This window comes from Schistocerca piceifrons, unplaced genomic scaffold (assembly GCF_021461385.2).
Source record: "Schistocerca piceifrons isolate TAMUIC-IGC-003096 unplaced genomic scaffold, iqSchPice1.1 HiC_scaffold_475, whole genome shotgun sequence".
NCBI lineage: Eukaryota > Metazoa > Arthropoda > Insecta > Orthoptera > Acrididae > Schistocerca > Schistocerca piceifrons.
This window is the reverse complement of record NW_025728706.1, coordinates 269,641-287,943: the sequence shown is the minus strand read 5'-3', so window position 1 is coordinate 287,943 and position 18,303 is coordinate 269,641. Positions and strand designations below refer to the sequence as shown.

The 18,303-nt window shown below is 40.2% G+C and overlaps 1 protein-coding gene across 1 annotated transcript; it reads right to left on the bottom strand.

Annotated features, from left to right (window-relative positions):
• Positions 1-14,618: 14,618 nt before the first annotated feature.
• Positions 14,619-16,271, bottom strand: LOC124752528 (piggyBac transposable element-derived protein 4-like). Its single transcript, XM_047248998.1, has one exon. The coding sequence runs from the start codon at positions 16,269-16,271 to the stop codon at positions 14,619-14,621; it is 1,653 nt and encodes a 550-aa protein (XP_047104954.1).
• Positions 16,272-18,303: the final 2,032 nt, after the last annotated feature.

Here is an 18,303-nt window from a genome sequence, read left to right as displayed (position 1 = left end):
AATGCAGGCCCAACACATTGACAGGTTAACATATGACTCCATAGAGCATGCATTAAAGCATGAAAATGGCACTAAAACTCCTCATGGGGAATGCAGGTCCAACACATTGACAGGTTAACATATGACTCTATAGAGCATGCATTAAAGCATGAAAATGAAACTAAAGCTCCTCATGGGGAATGAAGGCCCAACACATTGACAGGTTAACATATGCCTCTATAAAGCATGCATTAAAGCATGAAAATGAAACTAAAGCTCCTCATGGGGAATGCAGGCCCAACACATTGACAGGTTAACATATGACTCTATAGAGCATGCGTTAGAGCATGAAAATGAAACTAAAGCTCCTCATGGGGAATGCAGGCCCAACACATTGACATGTTAACATATGACTCTATAGAGCATGCATTAAAGCATGAAAATGAAACTAAAGCTCCTCATGGGGGATGCAGGCCCAACACATTGACAGGTTAACATATGACTCTATAGAGCATGCATTAATGCATGAAAATGAAACTAAAGCTCCTCATGGGGGATGCAGCCCAACACATAGACAGGTTAACATATCACTCTATAGAGCATGCATTAAAGCATGAAAATGAAGGTAAAGCTCCTCATGGGTGATGCAGGCCCAACACATTGACAAGTTAACATATGACTCTATAGAGCATGCATTAAAGCATGAAAATGAAGCTAAAGCTCCTCATGGGGGATGCAGGCCCAACACATAGACAGGTTAACATATGACTCTATAGAGCATGCATTAAAGCATGAAAATGAAAGTAAAGCTCCTCATGGGGAATGCAGGCCCAACACATTGACAGGTTAACATATGACTCTATAGAGCATGCATTAAAGCATGAAAATGAAACTAAAGCTCCTCATGGGGAATGCAGGCCCAACACATTGACAGGTTAACATATGACTCCATAGAGCATGCATTAAAGCATGAAAATGGCACTAAAACTCCTCATGGGGAATGCAGGTCCGACACATTGACAGGTTAACATATGACTCTATAGAGCATGCATTAAAGCATGAAAATGAAACTAAAGCTCCTCATGGGGAATGAAGGCCCAACACATTGACAGGTTAACATATGCCTCTATAAAGCATGCATTAAAGCATTAAAATGAAACTAAAGCTCCTCATGGGGAATGCAGGCCCAACACATTGACAGGTTAACATATGACTCTATAGAGCATGCGTTAGAGCATGAAAATGAAACTAAAGCTCCTCATGGGGAATGCAGGCCCAACACATTGACATGTTAACATATGACTCTATAGAGCATGCATTAAAGCATGAAAATGAAACTAAAGCTCCTCATGGGGGATGCAGGCCCAACACATTGACAGGTTAACATATGACTCTATAGAGCATGCATTAATGCATGAAAATGAAACTAAAGCTCCTCATGGGGGATGCAGCCCAACACATAGACAGGTTAACATATCACTCTATAGAGCATGCATTAAAGCATGAAAATGAAGCTAAAGCTCCTCATGGGTGATGCAGGCCCAACACATTGACAAGTTAACATATGACTCTATAGAGCATGCATTAAAGCATGAAAATGAAGCTAAAGCTCCTCATGGGGGATGCAGGCCCAAGACATTGACAGGTTAACATATGACTCTATAGAGCATGCATTAAAGCATGAAAATGAAACTAAAGCTCCTCATGGGGAATGCAGGCCCAACACATTGACAGGTTAACATATGACTCCATTGAGCATGCATGAAAGCATGAAAATGAAATTAAAGCTCCTCATGTGGAATGCAGGCCCAACACATTGACAGGTTAACATATGACTCTATAGAGCATGCATTAAAGCATTAAAATGAAACTAAAGCTCCTCATGGGGAATGCAGGCCCAACACATTGACACGTTAACATATGACTCTATAGAACATGCATTAAAGCATGAAAATGAAACTAAAGCTCCTCATGGGGAATGCAGGCCAACACATTGATAGGTTAACATATGACTCTATAGAGCATGCATTAAAGGATGAAAATGAAACTAAAGCTCCTCATGGGGAATGCAGGCCCAACACATTGACAGGTTAACATATGACTCTATAGAGCATGCATTAAAGCATGAAAATGAAACTGAAGCTCCTCATGGGGAATGCTGGCCCAACACATTGACAGGTTAACATATGACTCTATAGAGCATGCATTAAAGCATGAAAATGAAACTAAAGCTCCTCATGGGGAATGTAGGCCCAACACATTGATAGGTTAACATATGACTCTATAGAGCATGCATTAAAGCATGAAAATGAAACTAAAGCTCCTCATGGGGAATGCAGACCCAACACATTGACAGGTTAACATATGACTCTATAGAGCATGCATTAAAGCATGAAAATGAAACTAAAGCTCCTCATGAGGAATGCAGGCCCAACACATTGACAGGTTAACATATGACTCTATAGAGCATGCATTAAAGCATGAAAATGAAACTAAACCTCCTCATGGGGAATGCAGGCCCAACAAATTGACAGGTTAACATATGACTCTATAGAGCATGCTTTAAAGCATGAAAATGAAAATAAAGCTCCTCATGGGGAATGCAGGCCAACACATTGAGAGGCTAACATATGACTCTATAGAGCATGCATTACAGCATGAAAATGAAACTTAAGCTCCTCATGGGGAATGCAGGCCCAACACATTGACAGGTTAACATATGACCCTATAGAGCATGCATTAAAGCATGAAAATGAAACTAAAGCTCCTCATGGGGAATGCAGGCCCAACACATTGACAGGTTGGCATATGACTCTATAGAGCATGCATTAAAGCATGAAAATGAAACTAATGCTCCTCATGGGGAATGCTGGCCCAACACATTGTCAGGTTGACATATGACTCTATAGAGCATGCATTAAAGCATGAAAATGAAACTAAAGCGCCTCATGGGGAATGCTGGCCCAACACATTGACAGGTTGACATATGACTCTATAGAGCATGCATTAAAACATGAAAATGAAACAAAAGCTCCTCATGGGGAATGCAGGCCCAACACATTGAAAGGTTAACATATGACTCTATATAGCATGCATTAAAGCATGAAAATGAAACTAAAGCTCCTCATGGGGAATGCAGCCCCAACACATTGACAGGTTAACATATGACTCTATAGAGCATGCATTAAAGCATGAAAATGAAACTAAAACTCCTCATGGGGAATGCAGGCCCAACACATTGACAGGTTAACATATGACTCTATAGAACACTCATTAAAGCATGAAAATGAAACTAAAACTCCTCATGGGGAATGCAGGCCCAACACATTGACAGGTTGACATATGACTCTATAGAGCATGTATTAAAACATGAAAATGAACCTAAAGCTCCTCATGGGAAATTCAGGCCCAACACATTGACAGGCTAACATATGACTCTATAGAGCATGCATGAAAGCATGAAAATGAAACTAAAACTCCTCATGGGGAATGCAGGCCCAACACATTGACAGGTTAACATATGACTCTATAGAGCATGCATTAAAGCATGAAAAAGAAACTAAAGCTCCTCATGGGGAATGCAGGCCCAACACATTGACAGGATAACATATGACTCTATAGAGCATGCATTAAAGCATGAAAATGAAACTAAAGCTCCTCATGGGGAATGCAGGCCCAACACATTGACAAGTTAACATATGACTCTATAGAGCATGCATTAAAGCATGAAAATGAAACTAAAGCTCCTCATGGGGAATGCAGGCCAACACATTGATAGGTTAACATATGACTCTATAGAGCATGCATTAAAGGATGAAAATGAAACTATAGCTCCTCATGGGGAATGCAGGCCCAACACATTGACTGGTTAACATATGACTCTATAGAGCATGCATTAAAGCATGAAAATGAAACTGAAGCTCCTCATGGGGAATGCTGGCCCAACACATTGACAGGTTAACATATGACTCTATAGAGCATGCATTAAAGCATGAAAATGAAACTAAAGCTCCTCATGGGGAATGCAGACCCAACACATTGACAGGTTAACATATGACTCTATAGAGCATGCATTAAAGCATGAAAATGAAACTAAAGCTCCTCATGAGGAACCCAGGCCCAACACATTGACAGGTTAACATATGACTCCATAGAGCATGCATTAAAGCATGAAAATGAAACTAAACCTCCTCATGGGGAATGCAGGCCCAACACATTGACAGGTTAACATATGACTCTATAGAGCATGCTTTAAAGCATGAAAATGAAACTAAAGCTCCTCATGGGGAATGCAGGCCAACACATTGACAGGTTAACACATGACTCTATAGAGCATGCATTAAAGCATGAAAATGAAACTAAAGCTCCTCATGGGGAATGCAGGCCCAACACATTGACAGGTTAACATATGACCCTATAGAGCATGCATTAAAGCATGAAAATGAAACTAAAGCTCCTCATCGGGAATGCAGGCCCAACACATTGACAAGTTGGCATATGACTCTATAGTAAATGCATTAAAGCATGAAAATGAAACTAAAGCTCCTCATGGGGAATGCAGGCCCAACACATTGCCAGGTTGACATATGACTCTATAGAGCATGCATTAAAGCATGAAAATGAAACTAAAGCGCCTCATGGGGAATGCTGGCCCAACACATTCACAGGTTGACATATGACTCTATAGAGCATGTATTAAAACATGAAAATGAACCTAAAGCTCCTCATGGGAGATGCAGGCCCAACACATTGACAGGTTAACATATGACTCTATAGAGCATGCATGAAAGCATGAAAATGAAACTAAATCTCCTCATGGGGAATGCAGGCCCAACACATTGACAGGTTAACATATGACTCTATAGAGCATGCATTAAAGCATGAAAATGAAACTAAAGCTCCTCATGGGGAATGCAGGCCCAACACATTGACAGGTTAACATATGACTCTATAGAGCATGCATTAAAGCATGAAAATGAAACTAAAGCTCCTCATGGGGAATGCAGGCCCAACACATTGACAGGTTAACATATGACTCTATAGAGCATGCATTAAAGCATGAAAATGAAACTAAAGCTCCTCATGGGGAATGCAGGCCCAACACATTGACAGGTTAACATATGACTCTATAGAGCATGCATTAAAGCATGAAAATGAAACTAAAGCTCCTCATGGGGAATGCAGGCCCAACACATTGACAGGTTAACATATGACTCTATAGAGCATGCATTAAAGCATGAAAATGAAACTAAAGCTCCTCATGGGGAATGCAGGCCCAACACATTGACTGGTTAACATATGACTCTATAGAGCATGCATTAAAGCATGAAAATGAAACTAAAGTTCCTCATGGGGAATGCAGGCCCAACACATTGACAGGATAACATATGACTCCATAGAGCATGCATTAAAGCATGAAAATGAAACTAAAGCTTCTGATGGGGAATGCAGGCCCAACACATTGACAGGTTAACATATGACTCTATAGAGGATGCATTAAAGCATGAAAATGAAACTAAAGCTCATCACGGGGAATGCTGGCCCAATACATTGACAGGTTAACATATGACTCTATAGAGCATGCATTAAAGCATGAAAATGAATCTAAAGCTCCTCACGGGGAATGCAGGCCCAACACATGGACCGGTTAACATATGACTCTATTGAGCATGCATTAAAGCATGAAAATGAAACTAAAGCTCCTCATGGGGAATGCAGGCCCAACACATTGACAGGTTAACATATGACTCTATAGATCATGCATTAAAGCATGAAAATGAAACTAAAGCTCCTCATGAGGAATGCAGGCCCAACACATTGACAGGTTAACATATGACCCTATAGAGCATGCATTAAAGCATGAAAATGAAACTAAAGCTCCTCATGGGGAATGCAGGCCCAACACATTGACAGGTTAACATATGACTCTATAAAGCATGCATTAAAGCATGAAAATGAAACTAAAGCTCCTCATGGGGAATGCAGGCCCAACACATTGACAGGTTAACATATGACTCTATAGAGCAAGCATTAAAGCATGAAAATGAAACTAAAGCTCCTCATGAGGAATGCAGGCCCAACACATTGACAGGTTAACATATGACTCTACAGAGCATGCATTAAAGCATGAAAATGAAACTAAAGCTCCTCATGGGGAATGCAGGCCCAACACATTGACAGGTTAACATATGACTCTATAGAGCATGCATTAAAGCATGAAAATGAAACTAAAGTTCCTCATGGGGAATGCAGGCGCAACACATTGACAGGTTAACATATGACTCTATAGAGCATGCATTAAAGCATGAAAATGAAACTAAAGCTTCTCATGGGGAATGCAGGCCCAACACATTGACAGGTTAACATATGACTCTACAGAGCATGCATTAAAGCATGAAAATGAAACTAAAGCTCCTCATGGGGAATGCAGGCCCAACACATTGACACGTTAACATATGACTCTATAGAGCATGCATTAAAGCATGAAAATGAAACTAAAGCTCCTCACGGGGAATGCAGGCCCAACACATTGACACGTTAACATATGACTCTATAGAGCATGCATTAAAGCATGAAAATGAAACTAAAGATCCTCATGAGGAATGCAGGCCCAACACATTGACAGTTTAACATATGACTCTATAGAGCATGCATTAAAGCATGAAAATGAAACTAAAGCTCCTCATGGGGAATGCAGGCCCAACACATTGACAGGTTAACATATGACTCTATAGAGCATGCATTAAAGCATGAAAATGAAACTAAAGCTCCTCATGGGGAATGCAGGCCCAACACATTGACGGGTTAACATATGACTATATGGAGCATGCATTAAAGCATGAAAATGAAACTAAAGCTCTTCATGGGGAATGCAGGCCCAACACATTGACGGGTTAACATATGACTCTATAGAATATGCATTAAAGCATGAAAATGAAACTAAAGCTCCTCATGGGGCATGCAGGCCCAACATATTGGCTGGTTAACATATGACTCTATAGAGCATGCATTAAAGCATGAAAATGAAACTAAAGCTCCTCATGTTGAATGCAGGCCCAACACATTGACAGGTTAACATATGACTCTATAGAGCATGCATTATACCATGAAAATGAAACTAAAGCTCCTCATGAGGAATGCCGGCCCAACACATTGACAGGTTGACATATGACTCTATAGAGCATGCATTAAAGCATGAAAATGAAACTAAAGCTCCTCATGGGGAATGCAGGCCCAACACTTTGACAGGTTAACATATGACTCTATAGAGCATGCATTAAAGCATGAAAATGAAACTAAAGCTCCTCATGGGGAATGCAGGCCCAACACATTGACAGGTTAACATATGACTCTATAGAGCATGCATTAAAGCATGAAAATGAAACTAAAGCTCCTCATGGGGAATGCAGGCCCAACACATTGACAGGTTAACATATGACTCTATAGAGCATGCATTAAAGCATGAAAATGAAACTAAAGCTCCTCATGGGGAATGCAGGCCCAACACATTGACAGGTTAACATATGACTCTATAGAGCATGCATTAAAGCATGAAAATGAAACTAAAGCTCCTCATGGGGAATGCAGGCCCAACACATTTACAGGTTAACATATGACTCTATAGAGCATGCATTAAAGCATGAAAATGAAACTAAAGCTCCTCATGGGGAATGCAGGCCCAACACATTTACAGGTTAACATATGACTCTATAGAGCATGCATTAAAGCATGAAAATGAAACTAAAGTTCCTCATGGGGAATGCAGGCCCAACACATTGATAGGATAACATATGACTCCATAGAGCATGCATTAAAGCATGAAAATGAAACTAAAGCTTCTGATGGGGAATGCAGGCCCAACACATTGACAGGTTAACATATGACTCTATAGAGCATGCATTGAAGCATGAAAATGAAACTAAAGCTCATCACGGGGAATGCTGGCCCAATACATTGACAGGTTAACATATGACTCTATAGAGCATGCATTAAAGCATGAAAATGAAACTAAAGCTCCTCACGGGGAATGCAGGCCCAACACATGGACCGGTTAACATATGACTCTATTGAGCATGCATTAAAGCATGAAAATGAAACTAAAGCTCCTCATGGGGAATGCAGGCCCAACACATTGACAGGTTAACATATGACTCTATAGATCATGCATTAAAGCATGAAAATGAAACTAAAGCTCCTCATGAGGAATGCAGGCCCAACACATTGACAGGTTAACATATGACTCTATAGAGCATGCATTAAAGCATGAAAATGAAACTAAAGCTCCTCATGGGGAATGCAGGCCCAACACATTGACAGGTTAACATATGACTCTATAAAGCATGCATTAAAGCATGAAAATGAAACTAAAGCTCCTCAAGGGGAATGCAGGCCCAACACATTGACAGGTTAACATATGACTCTATAGAGCAAGCATTAAAGCATGAAAATGAAACTAAAGCTCCTCATGGGGAATGCAGGCCCAACACATTGACAGGTTAACATATGACTCTATAGAGCATGCATTAAAGCATGAAAATGAAACTAAAGCTCCTCATGGGGAATGCAGGCGCAACACATTGACAGGTTAACATATGTCTCTATAGAGCATGCATTAAAGCGTGAAAATGAAACTAAAGCTTCTCATGGGGAATGCAGGCCCAACACATTGACAGGTTAACATATGACTCTACAGAGCATGCATTAAAGCATGAAAATGAAACTAAAGCTCCTCATGGGGAATGCAGGCCCAACACATTGACACGTTAACATATGACTCTATAGAGCATGCATTAAAGCATGAAAATGAAACTAAAGCTCCTCACGGGGAATGCAGGCCCAACACATTGACACGTTAACATATGACTCTATAGAGCATGCATTAAAGCATGAAAATGAAACTAAAGCTCCTCATGGGGAATGCAGGCCCAACACATTGACAGGTTAACATATGACTCTATAGAGCATGCATTAAAGCATGAAAATGAAACTAAAGCTCCTCATGGGGAATGCAGGCCCAACACATTGACAGGTTAACATATGACTCTATAGAGCATGCATTAAAGCATGAAAATGAAACTAAAGCTCCTCATGGGGAATGCAGGCCCAACACATTGACGGGTTAACATATGACTATATGGAGCATGCATTAAAGCATGAAAATGAAACTAAAGCTCTTCATGGGGAATGCAGGCCCAACACATTGACGGGTTAACATATGACTCTATAGAGCATGCATTAAAGCATGAAAATGAAACTAAAGCTCCTCATGGGGCATGCAGGCCCAACATATTGGCTGGTTAACATATGACTCTATAGAGCATGCATTAAAGCATGAAAATGAAACTAAAGCTCCTCATGTTGAATGCAGGCCCAACACATTGACAGGTTAACATATGACTCTATAGAGCATGCATTATACCATGAAAATGAAACTAAAGCTCCTCATGAGGAATGCCGGCCCAACACATTGACAGGTTGACATATGACTCTATAGAGCATGCATTAAAGCTTAAAAATGAAACTAAAGCTCCTCATGGGGAATGCAGGCCCAACACTTTGACAGGTTAACATATGACTCTATAGAGCATGCATTAAAGCATGAAAATGAAACTAAAGCTCCTCATGGGGAATGCAGGCCCAACACATTGACAGGTTAACATATGGCTCTATAAAGCATGCATTAAAGCATGAAAATGAAACTAAAGCTCCTCATGGGGAGTGCAGGTCCAACACATTGACAGGTTAACATATGACTCTATAGAGCATGCATTAAAGCATGAAAATGAAACTAAAGCTCCTCATGAGGAATGCAGGCCCAACACATTGACAGGTTAACATATGACTCTATAGAGCATGCATTAAAGCATGAAAATGAAACTAAAGCTCCTCATGAGGAACGCAGGCCCAACACATTGACAGGTTAACATATGACTCTATAGAGCATGCATTAGAGCATGAAAATGAATCTAAAGCTCCTCACGAGGAATGCAGGCCCAACACATTGACAGGTTAACATATAACTCTATAGAGCATGCATTAGAGCATGAAAATGAAACTAAAGCTCCTCATGGGGAATGCAGGCCCAATACATTGACAGGTTAACATATGACTCTATAGAGCATGCATTAGAGCATGAAAATGAAACTAAAGCTCCTCATGGGGAATGCAGGCCCAACACATTGACAGGTTAACATATGACTCTATAGAGCATGCATTAGAGCATGAAAATGAAACTAAAGCTCCTCATGGGTAATGCAGGCCCAACACATTGACAGGTTAACATATGACTCTATAGAGCACGCATTAAAGCATGAAAATGAAACTAAAGCTCCTCATGGGTAATGCTGGCCCAACTCATTGACAGGTTAACATATGACTCTATAGAGCATGCATTAAAGCATGAAAATGAAACTAAAGCTCCTCATGGGGAATGAAGGCCCAACACATTGACAGGTTAACATATGACTCTATAGAGCATGCATTAGAGCATGAAAATGAAACTAAAGCTCCTCATGGGGAATGCAGGCCCAACACATTGACAGGTTAACATATGACTCTATAGAGCATGCATTAAAGCATGAAAATGAAACTAAAGCTCCTCATGGGGAATGCAGGCCCAACACATTGACAGGTTAACATATGGCTCTATAGAGCATGCATTAAAGCATGAAAATGAAACTAAAGCTCCTCATGGGGAATGCAGGCCCAACACATTGACAGGTTAACATATGACTCTATAGAGCATGCATTAAAGCATGAACGTGAAACTAAAGCTCCTAATGAGGAATGCAGGACCAACACATTGACAGGTTAACATATGACTCTATAGAGCATGCATTAAAGCATGAAAATGAAACTAAAGCTCCTCATGAGGAATGCAGGCCCAACACATTGACAGGTTAACATATTACTCCATAGAGCATGCATTAAAGCATGAAAATGAAACTAAAGCTCCTCATGAGGATAGCAGGCCCAACACATTGGCAGGTTGACATATGACTCTATAGAGCATGCATTAAAGCATGAAAATGAAACTAAAGCTCCTCATGATGAATGCAGGCCCAAAACATTGACAGGTTAACATATGACTCTATAGAGCATGCATTAAAGCATGAAAATGAAACCAAAGCTCCTCATGAGGAATGCAGGCCCAACACATTGACAGGTTAACATATGACACTATAGAGCATGCATTAAAGCATGAAAATGAAACCAAAGCTCCTCATGAGGAATGCAGGCCCAACACATTGACAGGTTAACATATGACTCTATAGAGCATGCATTAAAGCATGAAAATGAAACTAAAGCTCCTCATGAGTAATGCAGGCCCAACACATTGACAGGTTAACATATGACTCGATAGAGCATGCATTAAAGCATGAAAATGAAACTAAAGCTCCTCATGAGGAATGCAGTCCCAACACATTGACAGGTTAACATATGACTCTATAGAGCATGCATTAGAGCATGAAAATGAAACTAAAGCCCCTAATGGGGAATGCAGGCCCAACACATTGACAGGTTAACATATGACTCTATAGAGCATGCATTAAATCATGAAAATGAAACTAAAGCTCCTCATGGGGAATGCAGGCCCAACACATTGACAGGTTAACATATGACTCTATAGAGCATGCATTGAAGCATGAAAATGAAACTAAAGCTCCTCATGGGGAATGCAGGGCCAACACATTGACAGGTTAACATATGGCTCTATAGAGCATGCATTAAAGCATGAAAATGTAACTAAAGTTCCTCATGGGGAATGAAGGCCCAACACAGTGACAGGTTAACATATGACTCTATAGAGCATGCATTAAAGCATGAAAATAAAACTAAAGCTCCTCATGGGGAATGCAGACCCAACACATTGACAGGTTAACATATGACTCTATAGAGCATGCATTAAAGCATGAAAATGAAACTAAAGCTCCTCATGAGGAATGCAGGCCCAACTCATTGACAGGTTAACATATGACTCTATAGAGCATGCATTAAAGCATGAAACTGAAACTAAATCTCTTAATGAGGAAAGCAGACCCAACACATTGACCGGTTAACATATGACTCTATTGAGTGTGCATTAAAGCATGAAAAAGAAACTAAAGCTCCTCATGAGGAATGCAGGCCCAACACATTGACAGGTTAACATATGACTCTATAGAGCGTGCATTAAAGCATGAAAATGAAACTAAAGCTCCTCATGAGGAATGCAGGCCCAACACATTGACAGGTTAACATATGACTCTATAGAGCATGCATTAAAGCATGAAACAGAAACTAAAGCTCCGCATGGGGAATGCATGCCCAACACATTGACAGGTTAACATATGACTCTATAGAGCATGCATTAAAGCATGAAAAGGAAACTAAAGCTCCTCATGGGGAATGCAGGCCCAACACTTTGACAGGTTAACATATGACTCTATAGAGCATGCATTAGAGCATGAAAATGAAACTAAAGCTTCTCATGGGGAATGCAGGCCCAACACATTGACAGGTTAACATATGACTCTATAGAGCATGCATTAGAGCATGAAAATGAAACTAAAGCTCCTCATGGGGAATGCAGGCCCAACACATTAACAGGTTAACATATGACTCTATAGAGCATGCATTAAAGCATGAAAATAAAACTAAAGCTCCTCAAGGGGAATGCATTCCCAACACATTGACAGGTTAACATATGACTCTATAGAGCATGCATTAAAGCATGAAAATGAAACTAAAGCTCCTCATGGGGAATGCAAGCCCAACACATTGACAGGTTAACATATGACTCTATAGAGCATGCATTAGAGAATGAAAATGAAACTAAAGCTCCTCATGGGGAATGCAGGCCCAACACATTGACGGGTTATCATATAACTCTATAGAGCATGCATTATAGCATGAAAATGAATCTAAAGCTCCTCATGGGGAATGTAGGCCCAATAAATTGACAGGTTAACATATGACTCTATAGAGCATGCATTAGAGCATGAAAATGAAACTAACGCTGCTCATGGGGAATGCAGGCCCAACACAATGACAGGTTAACATATGACTCTATAGAGCATGCATTAGAGCATGAAAATGAAACTAAAGCTCCTCATGGGGAATGCAGGCCCAACACATTGACAGGTTAACATATGGCTCTATAGAGCATGCATTAAAGCATGAAAATGAAACTAAAGCTCCTCATGGGGAATGCAGGCCCAACACATTGACAGGTTAACATATGACTCTATAGAGCAGGCATTAAAGCATGAACGTGAAACTAAAGCTCCTCATGAGGAATGCAGGCCCAACACATTGACAGGTTAACATATGACTCTATAGAGCATGCATTAAAGCATGAAAATGAAACTAAAGCTCCTCATGAGGAATGCAGGCCCAACACATTGACAGGTTAACATATTACTCTATAGAGCATGCATTAAAGCATGAAAATGAAACTAAAGCTCCTCATGAGGAATGCAGGCCCAACACATTGGCAGGTTGACATATGACTCTATAGAGCATGCATTAAAGCATGAAAATGAAACTAAAGCTCCTCATGATGAATGCAGGCCCAAAATATTGACTGGTTAACATATGACTCTATAGAGCATGCATTAAAGCATGAAAATGAAACCAAAGCTCCTCATGAGGAATGCAGGCCCAACACATTGACAGGTTAACATATGACACTATAGAGCATGCATTAAAGCATGAAAATGAAACCAAAGCTCCTCATGAGGAATGCAGGCCCAACACATTGACAGGTTAACATATGACTCTATAGAGCATGCATTAAAGCATGAAAATGAAACTAAAGCTCCACATGAGGAATGCAGGCCCAACACATTGACAGGTTAACATATGACTCGATAGAGCATGCATTAAAGCATGAAAATGAAACTAAAGCTCCTCATGAGGAATGCAGGCCCAACACATTGACAGGTTAACATATGACTCTATAGAGCATGCATTAAAGCATGAAAATGAAACTAAAGTTCCTCATGGGGAATGCAGGCCCAACACATTGATAGGATAACATATGACTCCATAGAGCATGCATTAAAGCATGAAAATGAAACTAAAGCTTCTGATGGGGAATGCAGGCCCAACACATTGACAGGTTAACATATGACTCTATAGAGCATGCATTGAAGCATGAAAATGAAACTAAAGCTCATCACGGGGAATGCTGGCCCAATACATTGACAGGTTAACATATGACTCTATAGAGCATGCATTAAAGCATGAAAATGAAACTAAAGCTCCTCACGGGGAATGCAGGCCCAACACATGGACCGGTTAACATATGACTCTATTGAGCATGCATTAACACTCTCTGTACCAGGCCTATTTTATGCACCCGTCCCTAGAAACCGGGCAATTTTACCAATATTAAAAAAATTACTGCATCAAATCTACTGTTTGGATTGTGGCAAATTTGGTACCATCTTGAAGCTGCACATTTCTACTTTAATTCTGAGTGAAAGAAACTACTTTACAATGCACAGCTTTAAGGTACAGTTATAGAAATCACTTAGATGTTTTAAGAATTTAGAAAAAGTCATACGAATAAGGGAATACAATTGTGATTTATTTTTAACCAAAATTGTGGCACTACATTACATGTTTCTGATAGTATACAGTATTACATATAAATTTCACACAGAATCATATTGTTTTTTAGTGTGGAAAATTTTAAAGCAAGGTTCCAGGCAGAGTGCAACGCCACACTGTTCACATTCGTATCGTGTCTCTTTGCGAGAAGCCTTGCCACTCTGTTTCTTGCTCCTGGAACTGCACACGTGACACACACGAGCAGCATACTTCTTAGTAGTTGCAGGTATGTGCTGCAAAAAATGTCTCTTTGTTAGCCGACCTACAGTTCCTTCATTTCTTGGAATGAATTCAAGTGTGTCGTCTTCAACAAGCTGAACTGCAAGCACTGTTATAAAGTCTGTTATTGTAATTTTCTTCCTGTGCACTGCATTGTACAGCCAAAATGCATTTGATACTCCCATAAGCAGCAAATGGAAATATAATTTTCGCCACCATTTCACAGTTCTGTGCTGGAACGGATTGTACTGCAGGCGTTGGTCTCCAATATCCACTCCAATTTTATTGAGGTTGTAATCAAGTACCTGAAGTGGTTTCAATACTACAGACCCATTTCTCTTAGTATGCGTACCAAATGTTGCTTGATGCCTTGTAGACAATGTATACACATCTCTCTTATCTTTCCACTTCATTGCCAATACATTATCTTTACGCCGAAAAGACATTTCGCCCTTTTTCAGCTTAGCAGATACTAAATCTTTAGGCAATCCTTTCCTGGATTTGTTCACAGTACCAACAGCTCCAGTGCCTTTCTCTGCCAGTTGCTGAAATAGCTCTGGACTGGAATAAAATCGATCTAAATACACAGTGTGGCCTTTGTTCAGCAAGCTGCTGTCAGACAACAATCGCAAAATAACCGCAGACGAAGAATTGTCAACAATATGCTTACCAGCATAAACTTCAAAATTTACAACATAGCCACTACTGGCTTCAGCAACAGCATATACTTTCAGTCCATACTTATGAGGCTTATTTTGCATGTAAACACGGAAACTCACACGACCTCGAAATGGGCAAATTCCTTCATCAATTGTCACTTTTTCTGAGGGACGATATGCCTGGATACATCGCTCCTTCAAATTATTATAATATGGCAAAACTTTGTAAAGTGGATGAAATCCATCTTCGCCTGGTTTTTTCTGATTTGAATTGTCAACAAGATGCAAGCATGACAGTATCTGAGTGAAACGCAAACGGCTCATGACATGGGGACAAAAGTTACAACTAAGAACAGGATTAGTGCTCCAATGGTCCGCAATTTTGGGCTTTTTCGAAACACACATGTGGAAAATAATACCCAAGAAACGCCTCATCTCACTTATAGTCACTGGCTTCCACGAACTCAAAACTGAATGGGGCTTCAGATTATTTCCTCTTCTTTTCTTCTGTATTGTCTGTGATGCATACAAATTTGTCTGTCTCTTGAGTTCATTTACGTCACTGTCAGTAAGGAACACTTTACTGCAATCCAGTACAGAACTCGACTCATCAATATCCACTAGTATCTGCCTGGGTGTCGTGTTGACAGGCAGAGGTCGGTAGGTGTCAACTGCAGTCCACTCACTGTCTTTCGGATACGGCACAGCTGCTGGATTTGAAGCAACACCTTCAACATCATTCTCGTCTTCATCTGAAGACAAACTGTCATCAATCTCGTCTTCTAAAAAGAATATCACATTATGTGTAACTACATACATCGTTTACACATGTTCAACAGATATGTGCGTACTGCACAATTACGTGGAAAATTCGGAAATACGTACCTTCAAACACACCATTGCATTCAGAATCGTCTGAATCACTCTCTACATTATCCAGAGTGTCGCTATGATTGATCAAATCCGCAATTTCTGCGTCTGATAAACCGCGCCGAAACATGATGACAAACAACTGAATGATATACAGACTGAGAACGCAAAGATAAGTTTTAACATGAATTACAGCGCTGCCGTGACATCTATGGACGCATTTTGTTAATAAACATCTGAAAAACGTATAGCGCTGGCCAAACCCGTAGAAATAACGTTGCAGTGTTTTGAATGAAATTAAATGTAGCGGCCCGTAAATTTTACGGGCTTGGTGATTTTCGCGCGATCCCAGGCCCGTAAATTTTACGGGCTTGGCGCTTAGAGTGTTAAAGCATGAAAATGAAACTAAAGCTCCTCATGGGGAATGCAGGCCCAACACATTGACAGGTTAACATATGACTCTATAGATCATGCATTAAAGCATGAAAATGAAACTAAAGCTCCTCATGAGGAATGCAGGCCCAACACATTGACAGGTTAACATATGACTCTATAGAGCATGCATTAAAGCATGAAAATGAAACTAAAGCTCCTCATGGGGAATGCAGGCCCAACACATTGACAGGTTAACATATGACTCTATAAAGCATGCATTAAAGCATGAAAATGAAACTAAAGCTCCTCAAGGGGAATGCAGGCCCAACACATTGACAGGTTAACATATGACTCTATAGAGCAAGCATTAAAGCATGAAAATGAAACTAAAGCTCCTCATGGGGAATGCAGGCCCAACACATTGACAGGTTAACATATGACTCTATAGAGCATGCATTAAAGCATGAAAATGAAACTAAAGCTCCTCATGGGGAATGCAGGCGCAACACATTGACAGGTTAACATATGTCTCTATAGAGCATGCATTAAAGCGTGAAAATGAAACTAAAGCTTCTCATGGGGAATGCAGGCCCAACACATTGACAGGTTAACATATGACTCTACAGAGCATGCATTAAAGCATGAAAATGAAACTAAAGCTCCTCATGGGGAATGCAGGCCCAACACATTGACACGTTAACATATGACTCTATAGAGCATGCATTAAAGCATGAAAATGAAACTAAAGCTCCTCACGGGGAATGCAGGCCCAACACATTGACACGTTAACATATGACTCTATAGAGCATGCATTAAAGCATGAAAATGAAACTAAAGCTCCTCATGGGGAATGCAGGCCCAACACATTGACAGGTTAACATATGACTCTATAGAGCATGCATTAAAGCATGAAAATGAAACTAAAGCTCCTCATGGGGAATGCAGGCCCAACACATTGACAGGTTAACATATGACTCTATAGAGCATGCATTAAAGCATGAAAATGAAACTAAAGCTCCTCATGGGGAATGCAGGCCCAACACATTGACGGGTTAACATATGACTATATGGAGCATGCATTAAAGCATGAAAATGAAACTAAAGCTCTTCATGGGGAATGCAGGCCCAACACATTGACGGGTTAACATATGACTCTATAGAGCATGCATTAAAGCATGAAAATGAAACTAAAGCTCCTCATGGGGCATGCAGGCCCAACATATTGGCTGGTTAACATATGACTCTATAGAGCATGCATTAAAGCATGAAAATGAAACTAAAGCTCCTCATGTTGAATGCAGGCCCAACACATTGACAGGTTAACATATGACTCTATAGAGCATGCATTATACCATGAAAATGAAACTAAAGCTCCTCATGAGGAATGCCGGCCCAACACATTGACAGGTTGACATATGACTCTATAGAGCATGCATTAAAGCTTAAAAATGAAACTAAAGCTCCTCATGGGGAATGCAGGCCCAACACTTTGACAGGTTAACATATGACTCTATAGAGCATGCATTAAAGCATGAAAATGAAACTAAAGCTCCTCATGGGGAATGCAGGCCCAACACATTGACAGGTTAACATATGGCTCTATAAA

What these genes read in the sequence shown, in the direction of transcription:
- LOC124752528 (XM_047248998.1), bottom strand. Translation starts at nt 16,271, where the DNA reads ATGTATGTAGTTACACATAATGTGATATTCTTTTTAGAAGACGAGATT.